The 22479-nt window shown below is 60.6% G+C and overlaps 1 protein-coding gene and 1 long non-coding RNA gene across 11 annotated transcripts in view; one reads left to right on the top strand and one right to left on the bottom strand.

Annotated features, from left to right (window-relative positions):
* The window catches only part of CCDC187 (coiled-coil domain containing 187), a 54500-nt gene that overhangs the window by 3972 nt on the left and 28049 nt on the right, over positions 1-22479 (top strand). For 9 of the 10 annotated variants that reach the window (XM_086324306.1, XM_086324309.1, XM_086324308.1 and 6 more), the window contains exons 2-8: positions 3666-4171; positions 4944-5036; positions 8089-8184; positions 13564-14726; positions 14927-15021; positions 18574-19136; positions 19457-19544. In XM_086324306.1, coding sequence (XP_086180432.1) covers positions 3706-4171; positions 4944-5036; positions 8089-8184; positions 13564-14726; positions 14927-15021; positions 18574-19136; positions 19457-19544 — 2564 coding nt within the window. In that variant the 5' untranslated portion in view covers positions 3666-3705. Of the gene's footprint in view, positions 1-3665; positions 4172-4943; positions 5037-8088; positions 8185-13563; positions 14727-14926; positions 15022-18573; positions 19137-19456; positions 19545-22479 lie in introns of those variants that run through there. The other variant, XM_086324313.1, reaches the window with a different exon arrangement.
* Positions 11646-20657, bottom strand: LOC147362334 (uncharacterized). Its single transcript, XR_015136126.1, has 3 exons — positions 20437-20657; positions 13038-13209; positions 11646-11928 (listed from the first exon to the last, which is right to left on the bottom strand). It is a non-coding gene; the product is annotated as an uncharacterized LOC147362334 (long non-coding RNA).

Consider the following 22479-nt stretch of genomic DNA (forward strand, 5'->3'; position numbering starts at 1 on the left):
CACCTGCAGGGGGGAGGGCAGCTGTCCGCCCCCCACCATCACCTCTGCCCAGCGGCCTTCTTGGAGCCGCGCAGAACGTGACCCCGGGGGGACCCGACTCTGCCACTCGTGGCCATCCAGCTGCAGCCCGGCTCAGAGCCAGGTGGCCGCCCCGGTGGAAACTAACAGTGTGGCGTGCAGGGGTGGCAGGAACGGGGGGCCCTGGGCCAGGAGCGGCCTGACTCCCGGGTGAGCGGCTGCGTCTGGAAGGGGCTCCGCAGCTGGGTGGGCAGGAGGAGAGGGAACTCGCTTGGGGCTTGTCAGAGCTCACAGGGTGACAGAGGCCATTGGGTCTGATTCCAAGTTCGCCCCGCATTCACGTCCAGGATTGTGCTTTTATCGCCAGTAGCCCCAATGGCTCGACAGGTAAAGACTCTGCCTGCGAAGCAGGAGATGCAGGAGGTTCGATCCCTGGGTGGAGAAGATTCCCCCGGGGAAGGAAATGGCAATCCATTCCAGTGTTCCTACCTGGAGAATCCGAGGGACGGAGGAGCCTGGCGGGCTACACTCTGTGGGGTGGCACAGTCGGACGCGACTGAGCACGCACACGCATGCAGCGTGCACACGGAGGGTTTGAAGTGACTGCCCCGCCGTGTTTGTGGCCCAGCTTCTTCCTGGAGAAGTCGGTCTCTGCTGACTGCTGGGGGCAGCTTAGTCCCTGCTAGGAACAAAGGGACACCAGGCTCATCTGTTAGGAGAACCTTCTCGTGTTGGGGCTCCTGCCACTTGCCCTCAGAGTGACCCTTTCTCTCTGCCCTCCAGAGGGGGCTGGGAGTCCAGAAGATGCTGGGAGGATGCCCCCCGCCCCAGGGACCCCAATTGATGGGGAAGCCTGAGGGCCTAGCGGAGGGAAGTCGTTCAGAGGCCTGGGGTCAGGCCTCTGCTCGGGTGTGTGATCCTGCGGCCAGAGCGAAGGAGGGGCGGGAAGGACTTTCATTCTCACCAAGGTCGCAGGGGGATTTGCCGGGGGGAGTGAAGGAGATGGAGCTGTCTGGGGGTCCTCTCAGCTGTCCAGACTCTAAGGGCTGTGTGGGGGACACCGTGGTCATTCCTGATGATGTCCCCCCGCCACCCAAACTTGCAGCCACGTCCTAAGACCTGCTGCCCCCCCTGCGTGTCAGGCACCGTGCCATGACACGCCGCGTCCCCTGTGCAGACCGGGGTCAGTGTCCCAGGGCCCGAGCCACTCCCAAACACCCTGAATGTATTTCAGCTTCACCAGGCGACGTCCCCAGTGGAGCGGGCCAGCCTGGGCAGGGCGGGACTCCGGGCCAGGGGCAAGGGGCAGAGCTGACCCCATGGTGCTGCCGACTGGGGAACCTGACCGCAGAGGGGCACCGTCTTTCTGGGTCACCAGTGTGTTTGAGGGCCCCAGGGCCGGAGGCTGGATCTGGGGTCCGGGCGGCTCTGTACCTGCCCCAACCCGGTGCCAACGGTGGGGAGGTTGAGTCGGGGCGGAGTGGGGCACCAGGCAGGGTCCGTCCCGGGCCGCTCCCGCTCTGACTGGCAGCGAAAGCTGGGGCTGTGTCCCAGTGACCAGAGCCCTGCTCTGCGTCCTGCCCAGACGGCAGCACCTACAGGCATCCCTGGCTCCCCAGGGGGAGTCCCTTAGAGGGAACCTCTAGGACAGGTCTCCATTCTCCATGCCTGCCTGGAATTACAGGGTCTGGGGTCTTTTGATGCAGACCCCCCCCCACTTTCTTAGGGGCCATTCTGGAAGGAGTGCCTTCAGGGCTATTGCTAACATTGATAAATATCACAGCCCCTGAGCTACTCCCAGACGGACCGCTGGTGAGTGCTGGCCGCTCTGCAGGGCCCTGCTGCAGGGGTGAACTCACCAGAGCTCACAATACCCAGGGGCGGGGGTGGGGTCCCTGGTTGCCCAAGGTTACCCTGCCGGCTAGGGCGGAGCTGGATTTGAACCAGCTCTCCTCCTGGGGGACCATGCCGAGCCCAGGGCCAGCAGACCGCAGAGCCCACGTCCTCCCCACCACGCTGCCCTGCCGGGCTTGTCGAGCAGGTGATGGGAAGCCCGCTGGAGGTGGCCAGGTGGGGACGCTCAGGCCTCCACAGCGACCATTTCTGTGGTCAAAGGGGTGTGCTGAGCCTGTGCCAGGGAGTGGGATGCCAGGCACGCTTCCCCGGACCAGTTCCCAGAAGCCAAAGTATCAGGGCCGAAGCTCTCAGCCCCTCGTCCAGCTGCTGGTGACTTGCCCTGGGCTGGCTCCTCTCCTGTGCCCGGACCCTCAGGCTGACCCCAACCCGGAGCTGAGCCTTGAGCCCGACACCAGTGTGCGGCTGAGCCCATGCCTGCCCCTGCCCACCCCCGGCCCTAGCCCCTCACATAATCCCCACTCTGGCCCAGGCCGAGCCTGACCCCAGCCCAGGCCAGCTCACCACGTACGGCAGCCGCTGGCCCCGGTGCCCTAGGAGGACCGGGGTGGGCGTGCTGCCTGGGGGCCCAGCAAGAGCTGCAGGCCCGGCTCTCTGCTGCTGCATGACACGGGGTTATTATGCTGTCATGAGGTCACCCGGAATTCTCACCCTCCACTGAGGGTCAGTGCATTGGGAAGCCCCACCGTCCCAGGCTTTTGCCAGTCCAGGGCCTGGCAGCCCACTGCACCCACCCCGTTTCCGTGACTGTCCTGAGAGTTTCCAGCATGGGCCAGGGGACCGGGACAGACCAGCACCGGGAGCCAGGCAGCGGCCAGCTCACCTTGAGCTGGGGAGGACGCCAGGCGGCCGAGCATGAGGCTGTGGGCCCACGGCTGCCCGTGAAAGCACCGTCTGGGCCAAGGGCAGGCGGTGACGGAGGCTCACTGGCTCCGCCTTCGCTCTCAGCCCTGCTGCCACGGCCGCCTTGGCCATGGTGATGCTGCCCGCCTGCGGGGGGACGTGATCCAGCCCCACCCCAAAGAGAGCCAGAGGCAGTGCCCCGTCTCCCTCGGGGCCGCAGGGGGACGGGCGTTCCGGAGGGCCAGCGCCAAGTCCAGGCCGTGTTTATGCCGACTCAGGTGCGCGTGTCAGCTCGCGGATGTTGAGGTGCCGTCAGGGAGGTGGCCACGCCTTCCCTGGGGGGAGCCGAGGTGGTGTGGTGAGCGGGGTCACGGGCCAGGGTGCTTCTGTGTGCCATCTCCCTGAGTCTGTAAATTGGGCTGACAGTGGTGCCCACCCGAAAGGGGTGTGGTTGGGATCCGAGAGAGAGCGTCGCTGCACTGCCACCCATGGAGGGGGCTGCATTTTATTGGCCCCTCATCCCTTTCTCCAGGGATCGAACCCCTGGTGGCTTAGACAGTAAAGCGTCTGCCCACAATGCGGGAGACCTGGGTTCAATCCAAGGGTTGGGAAGATCTCCTGGAGAAGGCAATGGAAACCCACTCCAGTACTGTTGCCTGGAAAATCCCATAGACGGAGGAGCCTGCTGGGCCACAGTCCATGGGGTCGCAGAGAGTCGGACACGACTGAGCAACTTCACGTTCACTTTTCATCCCTGTCTCACTCTGAGACAGGAAAACGGAGCGGGAGCGTCCTGGAGACAGTGTGTGGGGACGGGGTACTGGAGACGTGTTGCTCAGCACCTCCACGTCTCTGCGCCTGACAGGTTGTGTCTGCCTCTCTCCCCCAAGGGAAGACAGGCTCTGCCCACTGGCAGCTGAAGATGACACCATGGCGGCTGTGAAGTGGCCCGAGCCCCGCCGGCAGGCCGGCGCCCCGTGGGGATCTCCCGCTGCGGCCTGGTCTGACCACACTGAGGAGCCTGGCCGCCGGGGGCAAGTCTGCAGCGTCCCCATGTGGTTGACCGACGAGGAGGCCAAGGATGGGGACAGCTCCGTGTCGTCGGGCCGCCTCTCCGGCTCCTCGGGGGGCCACGAGTCGTGCACCCCTCCCCACAGGACTTGGACCGAGAGGGCCCCCCAGGTGCCGAGGCCACCGCGGCAGCCGAGAGAGAGCAACCCCCGGCTGGAGCAGCTGAGGGACAAGATCCGGGCCCAGGCCCAGCGGCAGGCCAGCTGCGCCTCGCTGGGCACCTCGACACCCTCCAGCGCCTCATACCTCTACAAAGCCCCCGCACCAGCGCCCCGGAGGAAGGCCCGAAAGCCGTCAAACCCCCCGCCAGCCCCGGCCTACCCAGGTCAGTGGGGCAGCTCTCTCCAGGGACAGGCAGGAAGAGGGGAGAAAGTGATGAGATTGGGCCAATGCAGGCCGGGCCCCGCCTGGGCTGGTGGCCCCCTGGGAGGCTGGGGCGGTGCGCCCCGCAGCCCTGGAGGGTCTCGGAGCCTGGGAAGCTGAGTGGAGATAGAGCCCTCCCGGGGCTGCGTGTGAGCTGGGTTTAAGCACGAGGAAGCATTGACTCATCCGGGACATGGAGACCGCCTGGTGGAAACAAGAAGGAGGGTGGGTGCAAGGGCAGGCACCTGGAGGCTGGAGGGTGTGCGAGGGGCATGGACAGGAGGAGGCCAGCAGAAGGCCCCCGAGGGGAGACTGCACTCTCAAACCAGGGGCTTTTGAGCGGCGGCCAAAGGAGGACCTTTCCTTGGACACTTCTTCACAGCCTCACCGTCCTCACAATGCCCCTTCTCCTGCTGCACCAGGCTCAGGCAGACTGTCTGCGCTGTGCTCAGTCGCTCAGTCATGTCCGACTCTTTTTGACCCCATAGACTGCAGCCCTCCAGGCTCCTCTGTCCATAGGAATTCTCCAGGCAACAATACTGGAGTGGGTTGCCATGCCCTCCTCCAGGGGATCTTTCCAACACAGGGATTGAACCCAGGTCTTTCGCATTGCAGGTGGATTCTTTACCAGCTAAGCCACCAGGGAAGCCAAGGCCTTGGACATGGACTCCGTAGTCCACGGGGTGGCAAAGAGTCAGATGCAAATGAGTGACTCACTTTTACTTTCACTTCAGGCATCCTGAGTGGAACTGAAAGTGGAGTTGAAGAGAAGGCAACCCCTGGCCAGGGGCGCGAGGCCTCCAGGGTCTCCCTGAACCAGATCTCAGGTGAGTGGCCCTGTGGCCAGCCATCCCAGCACCCCCCACCCCCCTGGACACTCAGACCAGGTGTGGGCAGCATGGTTATGGAGCCAGCAGTCTCCAGGCAGCCTCTCTCTCACTCTGTGGGATTGGCTCTGTTACCTCCCCTCACCGAGGAGGATACTGAGGGTCAGAGAGGACCCCAGCTGTGAAGGGCCCAAGCAGGGATTTGCTCTCAGCCCACCATTCTCTAGAGCCCACTTTCCAGTCACCAGGGAAGGAATCCAGATGGGCTCTGCAGGGCAGGCTGGGGCTCAAAGCACAGGGGCCCTGGGCAAGGACATCTGCTGGCTGAGCTGCTCTGCACAGCATGGTCACAGGCCGGCCACAGTCTGGGCTTGAGGCCGTTCAGCTTCCGTCAGCTCCTGGGCTTGCCGGTCCATTCTGCAGGCAGAAGGCATTGCTGACCTGTCCCACATATGACCTTGCCCAGCCTGGGAGAAGCTGAAGGGTAGACACTAGGCTGGCAGACTTCCAGATGGGGGAGGAAGGGTCCAAGTCCCAGAGAACCAGTAGACTCTGGCTCACTCAGCAGGTAGGAGGGGTGAGTCTGAGTTAGGGTGTGGGGGGCAGACTGGAGCTGCTCCCAGGGCTAAGGAACCTTGGCATCACCGCCGTAGGATAGTTGGAAGGTTCTGGGCAGGGAGACCTTGGCAGGTCTGGGCATTGACTGCTTGCTCAGTTTGTGGGGTGGGCACCGGGTGGAGGGGCCGTCTCTATAGTTCAGCAGGATTCTGGAGACCCCAGAAAGGGGCAGGGAAAGGGCTCAGGAGCTGAGGTCAGGCTGCCCTGGAGGCCCGAGGCTTCGGGGGTCTCTGGCCAGGGTTTTTAAGAGTCAGGCCCTCAGGATTCCATCACCTATCCTAGCGGTGCTGTGGTGGGTAGGGTGGGATGAGGGTTGGTCGACATTTGAGTCTACATCCTCTGGCTGGCAGCCACAGACCCACTTCCGGTCTGCCCAGCCAGAGGTGCAAGCCAAGTGCAGCCCCAGGTAGAGTGAGGGGTGCCAGCCGTGTGAAGCCAAGAAGCAGAGCCTCTCTCTGACCCAGCTCTGGCCTGATCGTGGACCCTGGCGGCTCCCCGGAAGTGGCGGTGGCCCGCGTGAACTCCCTGGTCTCTCCCCTTGGGGATAAAGGACCTCGATGGCATTGGCTCATCCCACAGGTCATTGTCCCCGTCCCCCCACACGGAGGCTGCTGGGACCTCTCGGCTAAAATCACGACCCGGCCATGGTCTCTCAGGGAGCTCAGTGCCCAGTGGCATCAGTCACCAGCCCCTCCTCGTTTTAGAATCCTCTGGAAGCCGGGCATGGGTCAGGGCCTGGTCTTTTTTTTTTTTTCAATTGTGGCAAAATACACATAAAGTTTAGAGATGAAGATTTGATCACTAGATTGGGAAGATCCCCCTGGAGTAGGAAATGGCAACCCACTCCAGTACTCTTGCCTGGGAAATCCCATGGACAGAGGAGCCTGGCGGGCTACAGTCCATGGAGTCTTAGAGTCGGACACAACTACACACACACTGAGTTTACCATTTTTACTATGTTTATGTACAAAGTTACTTTGTTTCCAGGGGTTTGACCCCTCTAGGGACTTCATATGAGTGAAATCCAACGGGGTTTGTCCTTTCGTGAGAACCTAGGGCTCAAGGCTGCTCCTGTCGAGGCCGGAGGGACGGGCCAAGGCCAGGACCCAGCTGCTCTGCAGAGGCCTGGGAATCCCTGGGGCCTGACTCCTCTCTTGGCATGCTCCCCAGGCCTCCTGGGGACACGCTGGGCTGGGCTGGGCCGGGCCGGCTCTCACGGCTCACCAGCTGGGTGGCCGTTTGGTGTTTCCCAGATGCCGCCCCCACCCAGCAGGGTACAGAGACGAATGAGGCCAAACAGAGCAGGGCCAGGCCGAACACTGGCCTTTGGGCAGCCGGCCCCCGTGCCTGCTGCGGGACTTGGTTCTCCTGTCCCCGCCCATCCAGGTGGGGCAGCCCCGCCGTGCCAAGGCCCCTCTGGGTCTGGTGCACACTGCTTTCCCTGAACGTTCAGGAAACTAAGATCATGGCTTCCGATCCCATCACTTCATGGCAAATAGATGGGGAAACAGTGGAAACAGTGGCTGACTTTATTTTTCTGGGCTCTAAAATCACTGCAGATGGTGACTGCAGTCATGAAATTAAAAGACGCTTGCTCCTTGGAAGGTTTGTCTATGACAAACCTAGACAGCATGTTAAAGAGCAGAGACATCACTTTTCCAACAAAGGTCCGTATAGTCAAAGCTAAGGTTTTTCCAGTAGTCATGTACAGATGTGAGAGTTGGAGCTTAAAGAAGGCTGAGTGCCGAAGAATTGATGCTTTCGGATTATGTTGCTGGAAAAGACTCTCAAGAGTCTCTTGGACTGTGAGGAGATCAAACCAATCAATCCTAAAGGAAATCAACCTTGAATATTCACTGGAAGGACTGATGCTGAAGCTGAAGCTCCAATATTTTGGCCACCTGATGCAAAGAGTTGACTCACTGGAAAAAACCCTGATGCTGAGGGAAGGAGAAGGAGGCAACAGAGACTGAGATGGTTAGATAGCATCACTGACTCAATGGACATGAATTTGAGCACACTCCAGGGGATAGTGGAGGACAGGGAGGCCTGGCGTGCTGCAGTCCACGGGGTCGCAAAGAGTCGGACACGACTGAGCGACTGAACAACCACCTCTCCCCGATGAGCCGATGTCCCATCTGGCTAGCTGCCTGCCACAGCTTTGCTTGTGGGCCTATCCAGTCATTTATTCACTCAACAAACACAAGTGCTGTGGGCCAGCTCGCATGCCAGGGGCTGTGCTCAGGGGCTCTGGGGGCTGGTGCACGGTCAGGGCTGTGAGGGAGGGTGAGGCGAGCCCAGCCCTGCAGGGGATTTCCCCGGGGGGCAGGGGGCGGCATGCTGGGATAGTCAGGGGCTGGAGAGCAGGCTGATCGTGTGCTGTGTCGATACTCAACCTTCTCTCCCTTGCCTCCCTCTCCTCCTCTCGGTGAAGCTGCACAGGAGAAAACCAAAAGGATGAAAAGTAATTCTTGCAAAACAGAGAAGGCACCCAAGCCGCCTGCCCCTAGGAGAGCTGCCAAAGACACAGGTAGGGTTGGCCCCCGCAGGGCCTGGCAGGGGTTGGGGACAGAACGTTACGGTCCAGGCTCAGGAGGCGGGCGTGTGGCTCGTTTCCAGAGCCCAGACAGCGGGTGCTGCACTGGCTGCACCTTGGAAAGGCGGGCGTGAAGTGGGGGCAGGCAAGGTGCTGCTGATGGACGTGCTTGCTTTCTCGTGACTCGGCATCGCCGGACAAGCCGTGGCCATTTTGCTGCCATCAACGGCGGGAAGCATGACTGAGGGATGAGTCTCCCTGTCGCCTGGTTTGGAATGTAGACACTAGGCAGTGAGCCCAGGAGGCCGGCTTCCCCCTGGGGTGCCTGGTGGGAGGAAAGGCCAGGCAGTGCCCACCTCCCACAACCCCTTGGGGAGGATGCGTCAGCTGCCTGGGGGTTCTGTGCAGGGGTCGTGGTGGTGCTGGGCCGCTCGGTCGCAGAGAAATTCCTAACTCAGAAGTCTCCCCTGAGGGTGGGTCATGAGGTTGTGTCCAGCGAAGACCCAGCTGCCCAGCTGGCCGGTTCGTGGGCTTGTGGGGTGAATGAGTTGGATGTGGGCTATGGGGAGCGGAGCGGGCAGCCTTCTTCTGGGCCTGCCTTCAGAACAGCCTGGGTGGGATGGGGTGACACGCTCAGGGCTGGGCTCCCTCTGCCCGTGTGTGCCAAGCACGCAGGCAACACCGGCTCATGTAAGTCCTCACAGCTCTCCTCGGAGGCAGACAGGCTTGCTCCCATTTTGTAGATGAGGAAACCGAGGCTCAGTTTCCTGCCTGCCTGGGGTCACACGGGCCAACCAGGCTTGGCTCTGGCCCTGTGCTCCCTGCCTGAGACAGCCCAGCTGTGCACACTTGGACCCGCGCCTGGAAACCTGCAGGCCCACCCTCAGGGCCTGGGCTCTGGGACCACCGCACCACAGACTTTGGGGACACCAATTGAGAGCCCCCCCAGGTGGGGAGAGCCCTGGGGGGCTGAGGTCTGCTCTGTGGGGACCCCGATCTTGCTCAGAGTCAGCAACACTGGTGTTGGCACTGTTTTTCAGCATCTCTGTGCCTCAGTTTCCCCCGGGCACGATATTGCAGTCCTGGAGGGGAGTGCCAGTGTGAGGTCTGCCCATGTCTTCAGATACCTGCCTCTTCTGCCCTTGGGCAGACCCACAGTTCCAGCGGGCTGAGTGACTGTCCTCTTTGCCTCAATGGAGGTGGGCCCAGAGAATGTGGGGGCACGTTGGCGAAACCTCCACTGGATAGAGTGAGGGGTGCCAGGAGACAGGCCACCGAGCAAGCACAAAAATAACAATTTTCCGCATCATGTTCCCCCTGCTCCTGGACTGTGGGGTTTGTTTTATTTTAATGGCTCCTTTGAAAAATGACCTGCCTTCTGCCTGACACTGGGTCAGAAGGGCGTGCCACGGGCTGCATTCATCACCGTGACCGCCGCGCCGCCCTGCCGGAGCTGACCATTAGTCTCTGTCAGTGATGAAGTCACAGCTGGGCTAAGAAGAGATGAGTCTGGGTTCAGAGGTCAGAGCCACAGGACTTGGGAATTGGATGAATTAGAAATTTGCTGTAGTTAACAAAAAATTAAATCACAATAGTTATAAAATATTCATCCATCCGGGCTGAGGGAAAATGAAGCCTGATATTTAATTTCAGATTATAGCACCTCACTTTGCATTTTTTATCATAGATTAGGTTGGCCCTGGAACTTTGACAGGACACTTGGGGACTTCATCCATTTCCACAGATTAAAAATCCTCTCGTAAAAAAATTAATTGCCATTAAACGGCTCTGCGGAAGGAAAAACGTGCCCACCAGGGCCCATTTATTGACCTGGACCCCTCTGGCCAGCTAATGGGGAAGCCAGTGATGTCGGGGCCTGCGGGTGGGGGTGCTCAGAGGGGCCTGCGGCCCCCTCCTCACCCAGCGTGGTCCCTGTTCAGGGCCCCACCCAGTGAGTGTGGCCTTTTTTGTGCAGAGCAACAGCTTTGGGATTCAGGATGCAGGACCCTCGCTGGGGAGCCCACCTCCCAGGTCCCCCTCATAGGTCAAACGCGGCAGGCAGGTGGGCAGTCCCGGGCTCAGCCCTGGTCAGCAGAAGCCTGACCTTTCTGGGAAACTTCTGCAGTGGGGGTGACTGCTTCTCTTTTTCATCCTTGTGGAGAGATGCATACAGATGGGGAAATTGAGGCACAGGGAAGTGGTCACTTGCTCAAGGCCTGTGGCTGGAGAATGGAGGAGCGGGGATTTAAATCCATGTCTTATGGCTCAGCTGGTAAAGAATCTGCCTGCAATGCAGGAGACCTGGGTTCGATCCCTGGATCAGGAAGATCCCCTGGAGAAGAGATAGGCTACCCACTCCAGTATTCTGGCCTGGAGAATTCCATGGACTGTCTAGTCCATGGGGTCACAAAGAGTCAGACACGACTGAGCGACTCTCACTTTTTCACTGGTTGGACAGGGGCTTCCCAGGTGGTGATGTTGGTAAAGAACCCACCTGCCAATGCAGGTGGGCCCGATCCCTGGTCGGGAAGATCCCCTGGAGAAGGGAATGACTTCTCACTCCAGTATTCTGGCCTGGAGAATCCCAGGGACAGAGGAGCCTGGCGGGTTATAGTCCATGGGGTCGCTGAGAGTCAGACAGGGCTGAGAGACTAACACTTTCCCTTTCCTGGGACTCAGGACACCAGCGTTCTCCTCCTCCGCTACCCCAGGAGCCTGGGGCGGAGGGCGTGGTCGCAGAGGGGGGCGTGTCTTGGAGGACTCTTCCAAGGGCGTGGCTTTGCAGAGGGCGTGGTCACGGCCTCGCTCCTTCCTGGGGCTTGGCCTCTAGGAGGCGTGGCCTCTGGGGGCGTGGTCTGCGTCGCCCTTCCCTTTCAGGGAGCTCAGTGCTCAGGCCTGTGTCCCAAGTCTGAGTCTGGGCTGGGGAGGGCGCCGAGTCTAGGGAGCAGGGTGTGCTAGGTGGGTGATCTCTGCGGTGAGGCGCCCTCTTCGAGCAGAAATGCCCCCAGGACAAGTCTTGGTCTGGGTAGTTTTGTTTTCCTGGGGCGCTGCCTGGGCTGGCTCCCTGCCGTGTGTGTGTGTGTGTGTGTGTGTGTGTGTGTGTGTGAGCGTGTGCGTGAGTGCTCAAGGTCAGCCACTGCTTCTGCCTCTGCCTCTGCCAGGGCCCTTATGGTTGGGTTTGTGATGATGGTGGGGCTGCTAATGGCATTTGGTGAGGGTGATTTGGGATTACGAAGTAAAACCTTGATAAATGATGTTTATGACGTGATGGCATTTATTAAAGAAAGTGTTTATGTTTGGGATGTGGCAGCTGTCTGTTTCCACACACTGTCCGGGCCCCTCATCCTGCCGCCCTGGGTGGCTTTGCTGCCGCCAAGATCTTAGCTTTCTCTGCCCAACAAAGCCTGGGCTGGGGAGGGCGAATAAAAAAGCCAAATAGAAACAGATGGAGCCAGTTTGTTTGGAGGAAATGGAAGGGTGGCTTTAATCCTCCGTGGGAGGAGGCGGGGAACACAGTAGGTCTGCGCCTCGAGAACTGTGCCCCACTTCCATGAGGAATCTGGGGATCGCATAGAGGAGGGCTCACAGTCAGGGGTCGGTGCTACGGAACAGAGACGTGAGGATCCTGTATTCTTCTTCCTGTTCCTCTTGCACTGTTTCAAGACCCGTCACAGGCTGGTGTCAGTAGCCCAGTGGCTGGGCCCTTTGTCCTTCGTGTGTCGTACTGTGACCTCCTTCCTGTAATGCAAAAAGAGACCTCCGAGAGGTGGTCTGCGAAAGAGTGCTGTAAAGGGGAGTACCAGGAACAGGAGATGATCAGCACAGCGTTAAAGGATAGTAGGGCTTCCCTGGTGGCTCAGACAGGAAAGAATCTGCCTTCTGCGCAAGGGACCTGGGTTCCATCCCTGGGTCAGGAAGATCCCCTGGAGAAGGGAATGGCAACTCCCTCCAGTATTTTTGCCTGGGGAATCCTGTGGACAGAGGAGCCCCGTGGGCTACAGTCCATGGGGTCACAGAGTCAGACACGACTGAGCGACTCACACTGTAGGATAGTAGGTTCAGAACGAGCTCCTGCGGAGTCAGAGGGCAGAAAAGCAACCTCGGTTACAGACTACAGTCTAGGGACAGCTGAGAACGCGGAGTGATCACGCCTGCTCACTGTTCTCTTCATCTTCTTTGTTCTCAGGAAAGGAAAGAGAAGTTCAGCCTTCTATTTCCCCTTTTCTCGGCAACAGCTTCCTTGATTCCCACCCTGATCCCCGCTCTCACCAGATTAAAAACAAATTAGTTTCCTCTGGTTCAGGGCAAGTGATTACCGACAGTGCCGCCCCCGCCCTGCGAGCTCTGGGTGTGCAGAGCAATTGTCTTTGCTTCTGACCAGCCTTTACAGAGCGCGTGCGGTGCTCGAGGGCCTGTGTTCTGTGTTTTACAGAGAAATCCATAGGGAGTACGTTTTATTACCCCTGAGGGCCAGAGAAATCGGGTCACACGTCCAGGTCATCCTGAGACTCAACTTTGCCCAGGATGCTGGCTAATGGCTGGGGTGTGGCCCAGCGCCAGAGTGGCCTGGACCCAAGTGTTTTCACCCTGTCCCCTCCGGGAGCGTGTGACCTGGTCTCCTGGCTCTGTGAGGAGCTGCCAGCCTTCCCCTCTGGGCCGGCACGCGGAGGGCCCCGGGCACTTGGCTGTATATGTGTTTTCTCTTTAAGATTCTGAGTTGGTGGGTATTCATGCCTGGAGGAAAGGACAAGCCCTGGTGAGGGTGTGCTGGGGCCCCCGCCCGCCCTCCCCAGGCTCCAGAGCAAGATCCCCTCAAGAGACCAGGCCCCTGTCGCAGAATTAGGTACCTCGTGCCTCCGCCTGGACTCTGCTCCGCTCCGTGTGGCATCTTGGGGGTGGGCGCCGGGGTAGAGACGCCCAGGTGGCAATGGCATTGGGGTGCAGGTGTGGCACCCATTCCCCCGGAGACCTGTCAGACACCCACCAAACCCACCAGCATACGGGGGCTTCCGGGACTCGCTGCGTTTAAAAAAAACCAAAAAGAGGGTTTCTGTCCCTGAGAAGCAAATTTCTGCTCCTGGAAGGCAGGGCATGACCACCAGGCTGTGCTGACCTAGAGAATGCAGGCCTGCAGCCACAGTGGCTCCCAGGAGACATCTGTTACCCGCACCCCCCGACACACATACTCAGTTTTCGACATGTTCAGAGAGGGTGGCTCTGTGCCAGACGCCTGGGCACAGCTGTGAGTCACCCAGACGTGGCATCTGCCCCCAGAGGGCTCCTGCGAGTGGATGTTGAGAGCAGAGCCAAGACAGGGGGTCTCTAGGGGGGCTCTGCGCCTCCTGGCAACCCCGCGACTGCCTGTCTTTGCAGATCACGGGAAGAAGGTTGGAGCCACTGAGAGCTCCCCTGTCCACCCCCAGACGCCAAGTCCAGCCTCTGTCCACAGTGACCTGCAGATGCCCTCAGACAACGTGCCCACCCTGGCTTCCCGCGATCCACCCGTGAACATCCAGGCTGCTATGGCCGTCCTTCGAGACCTCCGCCAGCAAATCCAGGCTGGGCTGGAGCTGGCCCGGACTCGCCACACGACCCGAGGACTGGAGCTGCATGGCCTGGCAGGGAGGAGGCGGCCAGGCCCCTGGAAACCCCCAGACGTCAGGGGTGCCTTCTGGAAGAGCCCTGGGGCCCCGACGGACAGGCTGCCCACCTCTGAGAGGGCTGGGAGCCTCCCTGCCGCACAGCGCTGGAGCCCTGTGGCCGGGTGGGAGTCCTATCCACACAGGACCTGGGTGGCCCCAGGACGGGACACCTCCTTCCAGAGATGCGTGAGCCCCACCGAAGGGCCGAACTCCTTCCCGCAGCGGCCCTGGAGCGCCTCGGCCAGGCAGGCCTCCTGCCCACCGAAGACCTGGGCTTTCCAAGGACGAGACCCCTACTTGCAGAGGCCCGGGAGCCCCCCCGAAAGGTGGGTCCCCTTCCTGCAGCGGTCCTGGAGTGCCTCGGCCGGGCAGGCTTGGGGTCCACAGAGGGCCTGGACTGCTTGTGAAGACGCGGCAGACCCCGCCCCGAGGCCGTGGAGCCCTCTGGAAAGGCCGAGCCAACCCACCTGGCGGCCCTGGAGCACCTCCTTCACACAGGGGCCCAGCCCCCTGTATCAGGGCAGGGGTCCCCTGCGGACCCCCTCGGGGGCCAAGCTCGCCTGGCCGAGGCCCAGCCAGGGTGCCCTTCGGAAAGCGCCTGAGAAGGAGAATGAGGTGCGGCCACCTCGGCCTTGCCCCAAGCCCCGGGGGGCCCTGGGCCCCCTCCACGGCTCCGAGTCCCTGCGTGAGTTCATGCGCCAGAAGACTGCAGCCTGGCGGCGGCAGGCCCTGGAAGAAAAGGCCTCGGCCATGCGCTCGCTGGAACTCAGAAACCAGAGGCTGCAGGGCGCCCACAGGAAGCAGAGGGAGGCCGTGCTGGGCAGAGCCGTCCCCGTGGTCTCCCAGACGACCCCTGGCATCGTGACCTTCGTCCCGCACGCGGCACAGTCCAGGGTATGTGGCAGCTCAGACACCCGGCTCCCCTGGCCTCCATGGGGCTTTGCGGGGACCCCATTGCCTCTGTCTCTGCCCGCCCTCCCCCTAGAAGGGACCAGCCTGTGATTCCCGCGGAGGCCGGGGCCAGCTCCGAGGCTGAGACAGGGTCTGGGGTCTTGTGGCTGGGCTGGGGCTGACAGCATCCTTCTTTGCTTTAGGATCTGGAAGCCGCTGCTGGGCCGGGGGCGCCGGTGCTGCAGTGGAGCAAGGTGACTTCCGGTATGGTACTGGGGGACCAGGAGGCCCCGGGCAGGTGGGTGTGAGGGGCCAGGGCTGGGCTTCCTGGGGGGCTCTCCTGGGCAGGGGTTGGCTTGCTCTGTCCAGAGCTGCACAGAGCCTGTGATCAGGGCTGTGCTGGTTTCCACTGAGGTGAGATTGCTGTAATGTAAAGTTAACGTTTATAAGCTGAGCTATTCAGGGGCCCTTAGCACATTCACAATATTGTGAAACCAACCACCACCTCCGTCTAGTCCCAAAACATTTCATCACCCAAAAGGAAACCCAGTTCCCATTCTCAGTCACCCCTCCCACTCCTCCCCTGAGCCCCGAGGCCCCTCCATTCCTCCCCTGAGCCCCAATCTGCTGTTCATCCTTATGGATTCACCTGTTCTTTCTTTTTTTCCCCCATGTACTGTACAGGAGGTCCTTGTTGGTTATCCATTTTAAATACAGCAGCATGTACATGTCCATCCCGAGCTCCCTAACTATCCCTTCCCCTCATCTTTCCTCCGGGCAACTGTAAGTTCATTTTCTGAGTCTGTGCGTCTCTTTCTGTTTTGTAAGTAAGTTCCTTTGTGTCATTTCTTTTTAGATTCCTCATGTGAGGGATGTCACACGATATCTCTCCTTCTCTGTCTGACTGACTTCACTCAGTGTGACAATCTCTAGATCTACCCGTGTTGCTGCAGGCGGCATTATCTTACTGTTTCATGGCCGAGTAACATTCCATCGCATATACCTACCACATCTTCTTTATCCATTCCTCTGTCGATGGACACCTAGGTTGCTTCCGTGTCTTAGCTGCAATGAACACTGGGTTGCATGTATCCTTTTGGATCACGTTTTTTTTTCCAGATAAATGTCCAGGACTAGGGTTGCCCAGGACTACGCTATGCCCAGGACATAGGGTCATATGGTAGCTCTGCTTTTAGGTTTTTGAGGAACCTCCATACTGGACTCTGTAGCGGTTGTACCGATTTACATTCCCACCAACAGCGGAGGAGGGTTCCCTTCTCTCCACACCCTCTCCAGCATTTGTTGTCGGTGGATTTTTTCATGATGGCCATTCTGGCTGGCTGGATTCACCTCTTCTGGTGTCTCACATCAGTTGAGACAGCACAGGGCCTCTGTGCCTGACTCCCTCCTCTGAGCGTGTTTTCCAGGTTCATCTGTGTTGCAGCCTGCGTCAGGACTTCCTTCCTTTTTATGGCTGAGTAATATTCCACTGGGGCATCCCCCACATTTTGCACACCCGTAGTCAGCTCATGGACTTGTGGGCTGTTTCCCCCTTTCGGCCGCTCTGATTGAAACATCTAAGCACCTGTTTTCAGCTCTCTTGTGCATGCACCCAGGAGGAGAGTTGTCCGGTCACGTGGTACCTCTGTGTCTCACTCACGGAGGCACTGCTGGGCTGTATTGGCTGTGACCACACCATTGTGCATCCCCCCGAGCAGCGCAGGAGAAACCGTGTCTCCCGTCCCCGCCACACCTTCCTGTGCTGCCCCCTCGCTGATACTTTCTCTTGGCTTTCGCTGCAATGTGCTTTCCTTTCTTGGCGGCAGCTGTGCAGGCGGTGCCTCCCCTGGCAGCATTGAAGTGCAGGGTGGGAGCCCTCCCGCCGCCTTTCTGGGGGACTGAGCGTCCAGGCTCCCCGGAGGCTGCCCTTCCCAGTGCTCGTCCCCACGGCGAAGGGCTGTGGGCAGTGCCCTGGGGGCTTCCGGCCAGAGCCAGCCACTTACTGGCCACCTGCCTGGTGACAAGGGGAGGGCAATGTGACGAGGAGCTCACAGCCGGGTTCCGGGAGTGTCATCCACTTGTGGCCGGGGGGGAGGAGCGGACCCAGAGGGGCTGAGGACAGGGTTCCCCGCAAGGCACCGCCCCACCAGGAGCTGCCTGCCCTGGGCTCACTCTGAACCTGCGTCCTGGGTGTGCCTTTGGCAGCCAGCGTTCTGGGAGGGGGCTTTGGGCTGAACCCCTTGGAGCTCAGCACCCACCCCTCTTTGCAGCCGCTCACCTCAGTGGATTGGACACCCTCCCCTGACCCCTGGCTCCTGGAAGTTTCTCTCTCTGGCTCCTTTTCGCTTCATTTGTTTTAAAAGTGCACGTCCCTGAGCCACATCCCCAGATTCAGGGTCCACAGGGCAGCCCGGGGCCTGCATCTCTTTTTAACTTCTCAGGGTTGGTGTCTGGTCACACCCAGACGAGGACACAGGTGCAAAGTGAACATGCACACTGAGCGTGCGTGTCGCCTGCTGCCCCTCGGGCAGCCCCCACCGGACAGGCTGCAGGGGTCCTCGCTGCGCGGCTCCTTCAGCTGGACACGACGCTGGGGGATGTCCATCTCCATGGGCGGGGCGGCTCTAGGTCCTTCATCTTGCTTTGCTGTGTCCTTTTTTTTCATTTACAAACATTTCACTTAAAATACACATAACATCCCCTTCATGGACCACAGCCTTGTCACGGTGAAGAGGCTTGCAAAACTCAGTGAAGCTATGAGCCATGCTGTGCAGAGCCACCTGGATGGACAGGTCATACTGAAGAGTTCTGACAAAACGTGATTCACTGGAGAAGGGAATGGCAAGCCACTCCAGTGTTCTTGCCTCGAGAACACCATGGACAGAATGAAAAGGCAAAAAGATAGGACACCAGAAGACGAGCTCCCTTGGGTCAGAAGGTATCCAATGTGCTACTGGGAAAAGGCAGAGGGCAATTACTAACAGCTCCAGAAAGAATGAAGTGGCTGGGCCAAAGCAGAAACAACGCTCTGCTGTGGATGTGTCTGGTTGGTGAAGGTAAAAAGTCAGATGCTGTAAAGAACAATATTGCATAGGAATCTGGAACGTTAGGTCCACAGATCAAGGTAAATTGGACGTGGTCAAGCAGGAGATGGCAAGAGCGAATATCAAAATCTTAGGCATCAGTGAACTAAAATGGACAGGAATGGGAGAATTTAATTCAGATGACCATTACATCTACCACTGTGGGCAAGAATCTCCTAGGAGAAATGGAGTAGCCCTCATAGTCAACAAGAGAGTCTGAAATGCAGTACTTGGAGGCAACCTCAGCAACAACAGAAAGACCTTGGTTCGTTTCCAAGGCAAACCATTCGATGTCACAGTCATCCAAGTCTATGCCCCAACCGCTGACATCAAAGAAGCCGAAGTTGACTGGTTCTATGAAGACCTACAAGACCTTCTAGAACTAACACTATAAAACGATGTCCTTTTCATCAGAGATTGGAATGCAAAAGTAGGAAGTCGAGAAAGCTGTGTTTTCATTCTGTTGATTGGGTCTTTTGACACATACATGTTTTTAATTCTGAAGTAGCCTGAGTTGCCTATCTGTTGTCTTGTTACCAGTGCTTCTGGGGTCATATCCAAGAAATCATTGCCAGCCAGGCTCCTTCCTTCTAATAGGTGTGCGCGGTCCGTCGTGATCACCACGGTCACAAACGGATGAAGTGAATAGACATTGAGCCTGGCCCGGAAGCTGCTTCCACATGCATCCCTGCACACGCGTGTCTCCCACGCACATGGAAATGATCACCCCCCTCCCAGGCTGACCCCTGTCCCTTCTCTCCCTGCAGCTTCTGCCTGTGTTTGAACAGAGCCTTGAACCCCACCAAGACTCTGGAGGTGGGAGGCCCCCAGGATGGCTGGGAGGGCGCACCCTTGCTGATGCCAGCCAGCTCCTCCCTGGGGCCCCTGAAGTTCCAGGACCTGAGTACGCACTGCCGGAGCCCGGGTCTCTGCATTTACCTGGACCCTGAGGAGTCGGAGCACCTGGGCATGCCGGGCCCCCTGCACTTCCGGTACAAGCAGGCCCGGCTGCAGGCCCTGGAGACCATGGCCAACATCCTGAAGCAGCGGATTGATGTCCTGACGGACAAGCTGCGCCGCTCCGAGGCAATGGACGCGCTGGTGGGGCCTGGCCCAGGGCTGCTGCCCTCCAGCTCCAGCACGCCGGCCTGCCCCGGAGCCCTGGTGCCCAATGTGGGCCAAGGGGTGCCTGGGGACTGGGCAGAGCTGCAGGCCAGGCCGCTTCTCTGCACCCCTGGCTTCCTGGACACGGAAACCGTGCGCTGGAGCCCTGGCTGGGAGCGGCTGCAGAGTGCGAGCCCCAGGACCCGCCACATCAGTGAGCCCATAGGTAGGGCTACCCCCAGGCCCTGCCGGCAGCCAGGGGACCCCCACTTTCTCCTTGCCCCGGGTCTCTTCCCCTCCCCAGCAATTGTCCCTCTGTGCCTGCTGTTGCCCCCTTGCCTCTGGAGGGGGAGGGGTGGGCCCCAGTCCTGAGGTTGATGTCCTGCCCCCTCCCCGCCCCGGCTCTGCAGAGGGGCGAGAACGCAGGACTCCTGTGCCTCCTGCCGTGGGGATGTGGGGGGACCATCTCACTCCCTGCAAAGCGGCAGCCCCTCCCCACCCTGCCGGCCTGTAGGAAGTGAAGTCCTGGTGCTTCTCTCTCGAAAGGTTTCACGGACAATGGACGCTCCGAGCTGGATGGGAGGCTGGCAAGAAACGTGGCTTCTTTCCAGGCCCTCAGCCCTTTCGCAGGGAGGTAAGGCTGGGCGCTGCCCTCAAACGCCCTTGTGCCCCTGGGGTGGGCGCAGCCGGGCCGGCAGGGTGACACAGCTCCTGGCCTGTCCCGGGGGAGACGCGGGCCTCGGACACCTCTGGCTGGGCTGTGCGCAGTGGGCCACGTGGGCCCCCAGTCGCCCAGGCGTTCCCGGGTGGTTGGCAGGCTGGTCGTGTCCGGGGCGTGTGGAGGCAGGGGGCCCTCCATCTAGGTCTCTTGCCAGTGTCAGATCCTCAGGATCACCTGCCTACAAGCCCTTGAACAGGCCTGTCTCCAGCCCTGACCTTCTCTGGGGCCACTTCACGCGGGTCCCTTTTCATCAGTGGTTACGGACGGATGACTGGCCGGGGGCAGGGGCACCGGGGGCCCTCAGCAGCCCCGCTATCCACCCGGCCAGCCCAGCCCGGGCCCATGAGGCCGCCTTAGCAGTCACCGTCCCGGGGACGCTCTGCTGGGCCCAGCCTCACAACCAGGCCCCCCAGCTGTGTGGCTGTGGCCACCCCTGGCCTCTCTGTCCCCCAGCTCATCGCTCCCCCCAGCAGCCAGTGTCGCTGCCCAGTGCCTTCAGCCCTGGGGCCATTGTTGGCCCCTGGACTTCACTGAGCAGCTGTGCCCCATCTCCTCCTGGAAGGACTGCCCGCTCCCACCCCAAGAACCATTCCTTCAGCCCCACTGCCTGGCAGTTCCCGCAGGCGTGGGTCCCTGATCAGCCCTCCTCCCCGGCCAGCAGTGCCCTCCTGACCCCCAGCCCCACTGGCCGCCTTCCCAGTGCTGCCCCAGGAGGGTCTCAGACACCCTGGCCCCGCCCCTCTGTCCTGGGGCAGCCATCCCCCTCCCGCCCCACCGGGCAGCCCCTCGCAGGATGCCCCCTCACCTCGTGCGGCCACAGGTCCTCTGTGACTTCAGGCTCCACGGCTCAGAGCCAAGGGGGAGAGGGAGTTCCAGAGGGGGTCAGGCCAGTGGCGGGGGGGTTCCCAGAGGTCTGGCCAGAGACACGGGGAGGGATCCTCACCACCCGCTTCGCCAGGCATGTCCTGGGCTCGGTGCCCGGTTTGGGGCTTCAGGGGGCCGCCTGGGAGTGCAGTGCTCGTGAACAGAGAGGACAGTGGAGGGTGGAGACTGTGGCCATGGTCAGAGAGCCAGGAATCCAAGTGGGGCGGGGGAGGCCCTCGCACGGGGCGGGGGGTGGTCAGCGCAGATCCCAGGCCTGTGCTGAAAGCACACGCCACCCCCAGCCTGCGTCCTCCCTAGGAGGTGGGGGCTGCCCGTAGCACCCGATTCCCCCAGCGCTGCCTCTCCCCTCCCTTCCCCAGCCCAGCCTCAGTCAGGTTGTGACTTTGTGCGTGTGCTCAGTCGTGTCCGACTCTTTGCGACCCCGTGGGCTGTAGCCCGCCGGGCTCCTCTGTCCGTGGGATTCTCCAGGCAAGAGCACTGGAGTTGGGCTGCCGTGCCCTCCTCCAGAGGGTCTTCCCGACCCAGGATCAAACCCAGGTCTCCTATGTCTCCTGCGTTGGCAGGCGGGTTCCTTGCCACTAGCGCCCCCTGGGAAGCTGGAATGGAATTGTGGCCACCAGTAGGGGTCAGCATTGGGCCAGACTTGGCCGCCTTCAGCCCCTGCCCTTCCCTCCTGCTCCTGTCTAGACCTTGAGAAGGGGAGGGGGGATGGGAGGCTCCAAGGTGGACAGCCTACATCTGTACGTCCCCGCTGCTAGATGGCCAGCAAGGTCCTGTGGGCTCATCAAAGGTCTCAGAGCCGGGGAGCCTGGGCACGTGGCACCCCCCAAGTCATAGAGCCTTCCCACCAGGCGCACGGTGCCCCCTCCCCACCACCTCCTGCAGCCTGCCCAGGCAGGGAGAGACCACAGAGGTGGAAGTCGTTCAGAGCCATGCCCTGGACGGCCCAGCGCCCTTGGAGCCCAGGATCGGGGCCTCCTCAAAGGCCCCTGGCCCGGCCCTGCCTTCTAAACTAGCCACTCACCGCTCCCCGGGGGCTGCTTTGCAGCCGTGCCTCTGCCCACCTCCGTCGGTGCCCTGTGAGTCCTAGGCTGTAGGGCACAGCTCCGCTCCCCAGGGCCTGGCCCATCCTGCCGCCTCTCAGGCCTGTTCCTGAGTCGGGGTGGATCTCCTCCACCAAGTCCTTTCCTTGCTGGGACCGCAGTGCTCAGTGGCTGGGTGGGGACAGAGCTTGCTACCAGCATCAGGCGGTGGGGACACTAGGGCTTCCCGTCCTGCCCCTCAACCCCCGACGGAGCGGGGGCCCCTGATGCCCACCGGTCCACCCCCAGCCCGTCTGGAAGGAAGGATGGGAGAGAGTGTGGCCCAGCTGTGTGCCCGCCGTCACCCCGCAGGCCTCCCTGAACCTCAGGCACTTCTTTCAGCACCCTGAGGGGTGTGTGCTCATCCCTATTTTACAGATGGGGAAGCTGAGGCTGGCGGAGGAGCAGTGACCTGCTTAGGGGGAGGACAAACCGAGGTTCAGACCCAGGGCTTGGACTCCAGAGCCCGTGGTTTTTCCGCTACACCTCCTCCCTGGCCAGTGGTTCTCAAATTGTTCCTCGGGAGCTCGTTAGAAAATGCAGCGTCTTCCATCCCATCCCGGCCCTCCTGAGTCTGATATGCTGGGGGTGGGCCCCATGATCAGGTGATTCTGGTGAGAACCACTGCCCTAGAAAAAAAGCTAGACCTGTGGTCAGCAAGCCACAGCCCCCAGGACCCACCAACAGTCTTTGTAAATAAAGTTTTATTGGCGCGCAGCCACACTCATCGTATTTACACAGCGAGCGTGGCTACTTTCCTGCCACAAAGGCAGAGCTGAGTGGTTTCCGTGGAGACAGAGACCCGGGGGCCCACAGAGCCTGAACACCGATGGTCTGTCTCTCTGCGGGAAATTCTGCAACACGTGATGTAGATAATGGAG

The sequence above is a fragment of the Bos grunniens genome, chromosome 11, assembly GCF_055505025.1.
Source record: "Bos grunniens cultivar Pamir isolate PY7600 chromosome 11, Bosgru_T2T1.0, whole genome shotgun sequence".
NCBI classification, from domain to species: Eukaryota; Metazoa; Chordata; class Mammalia; order Artiodactyla; family Bovidae; genus Bos; species Bos grunniens.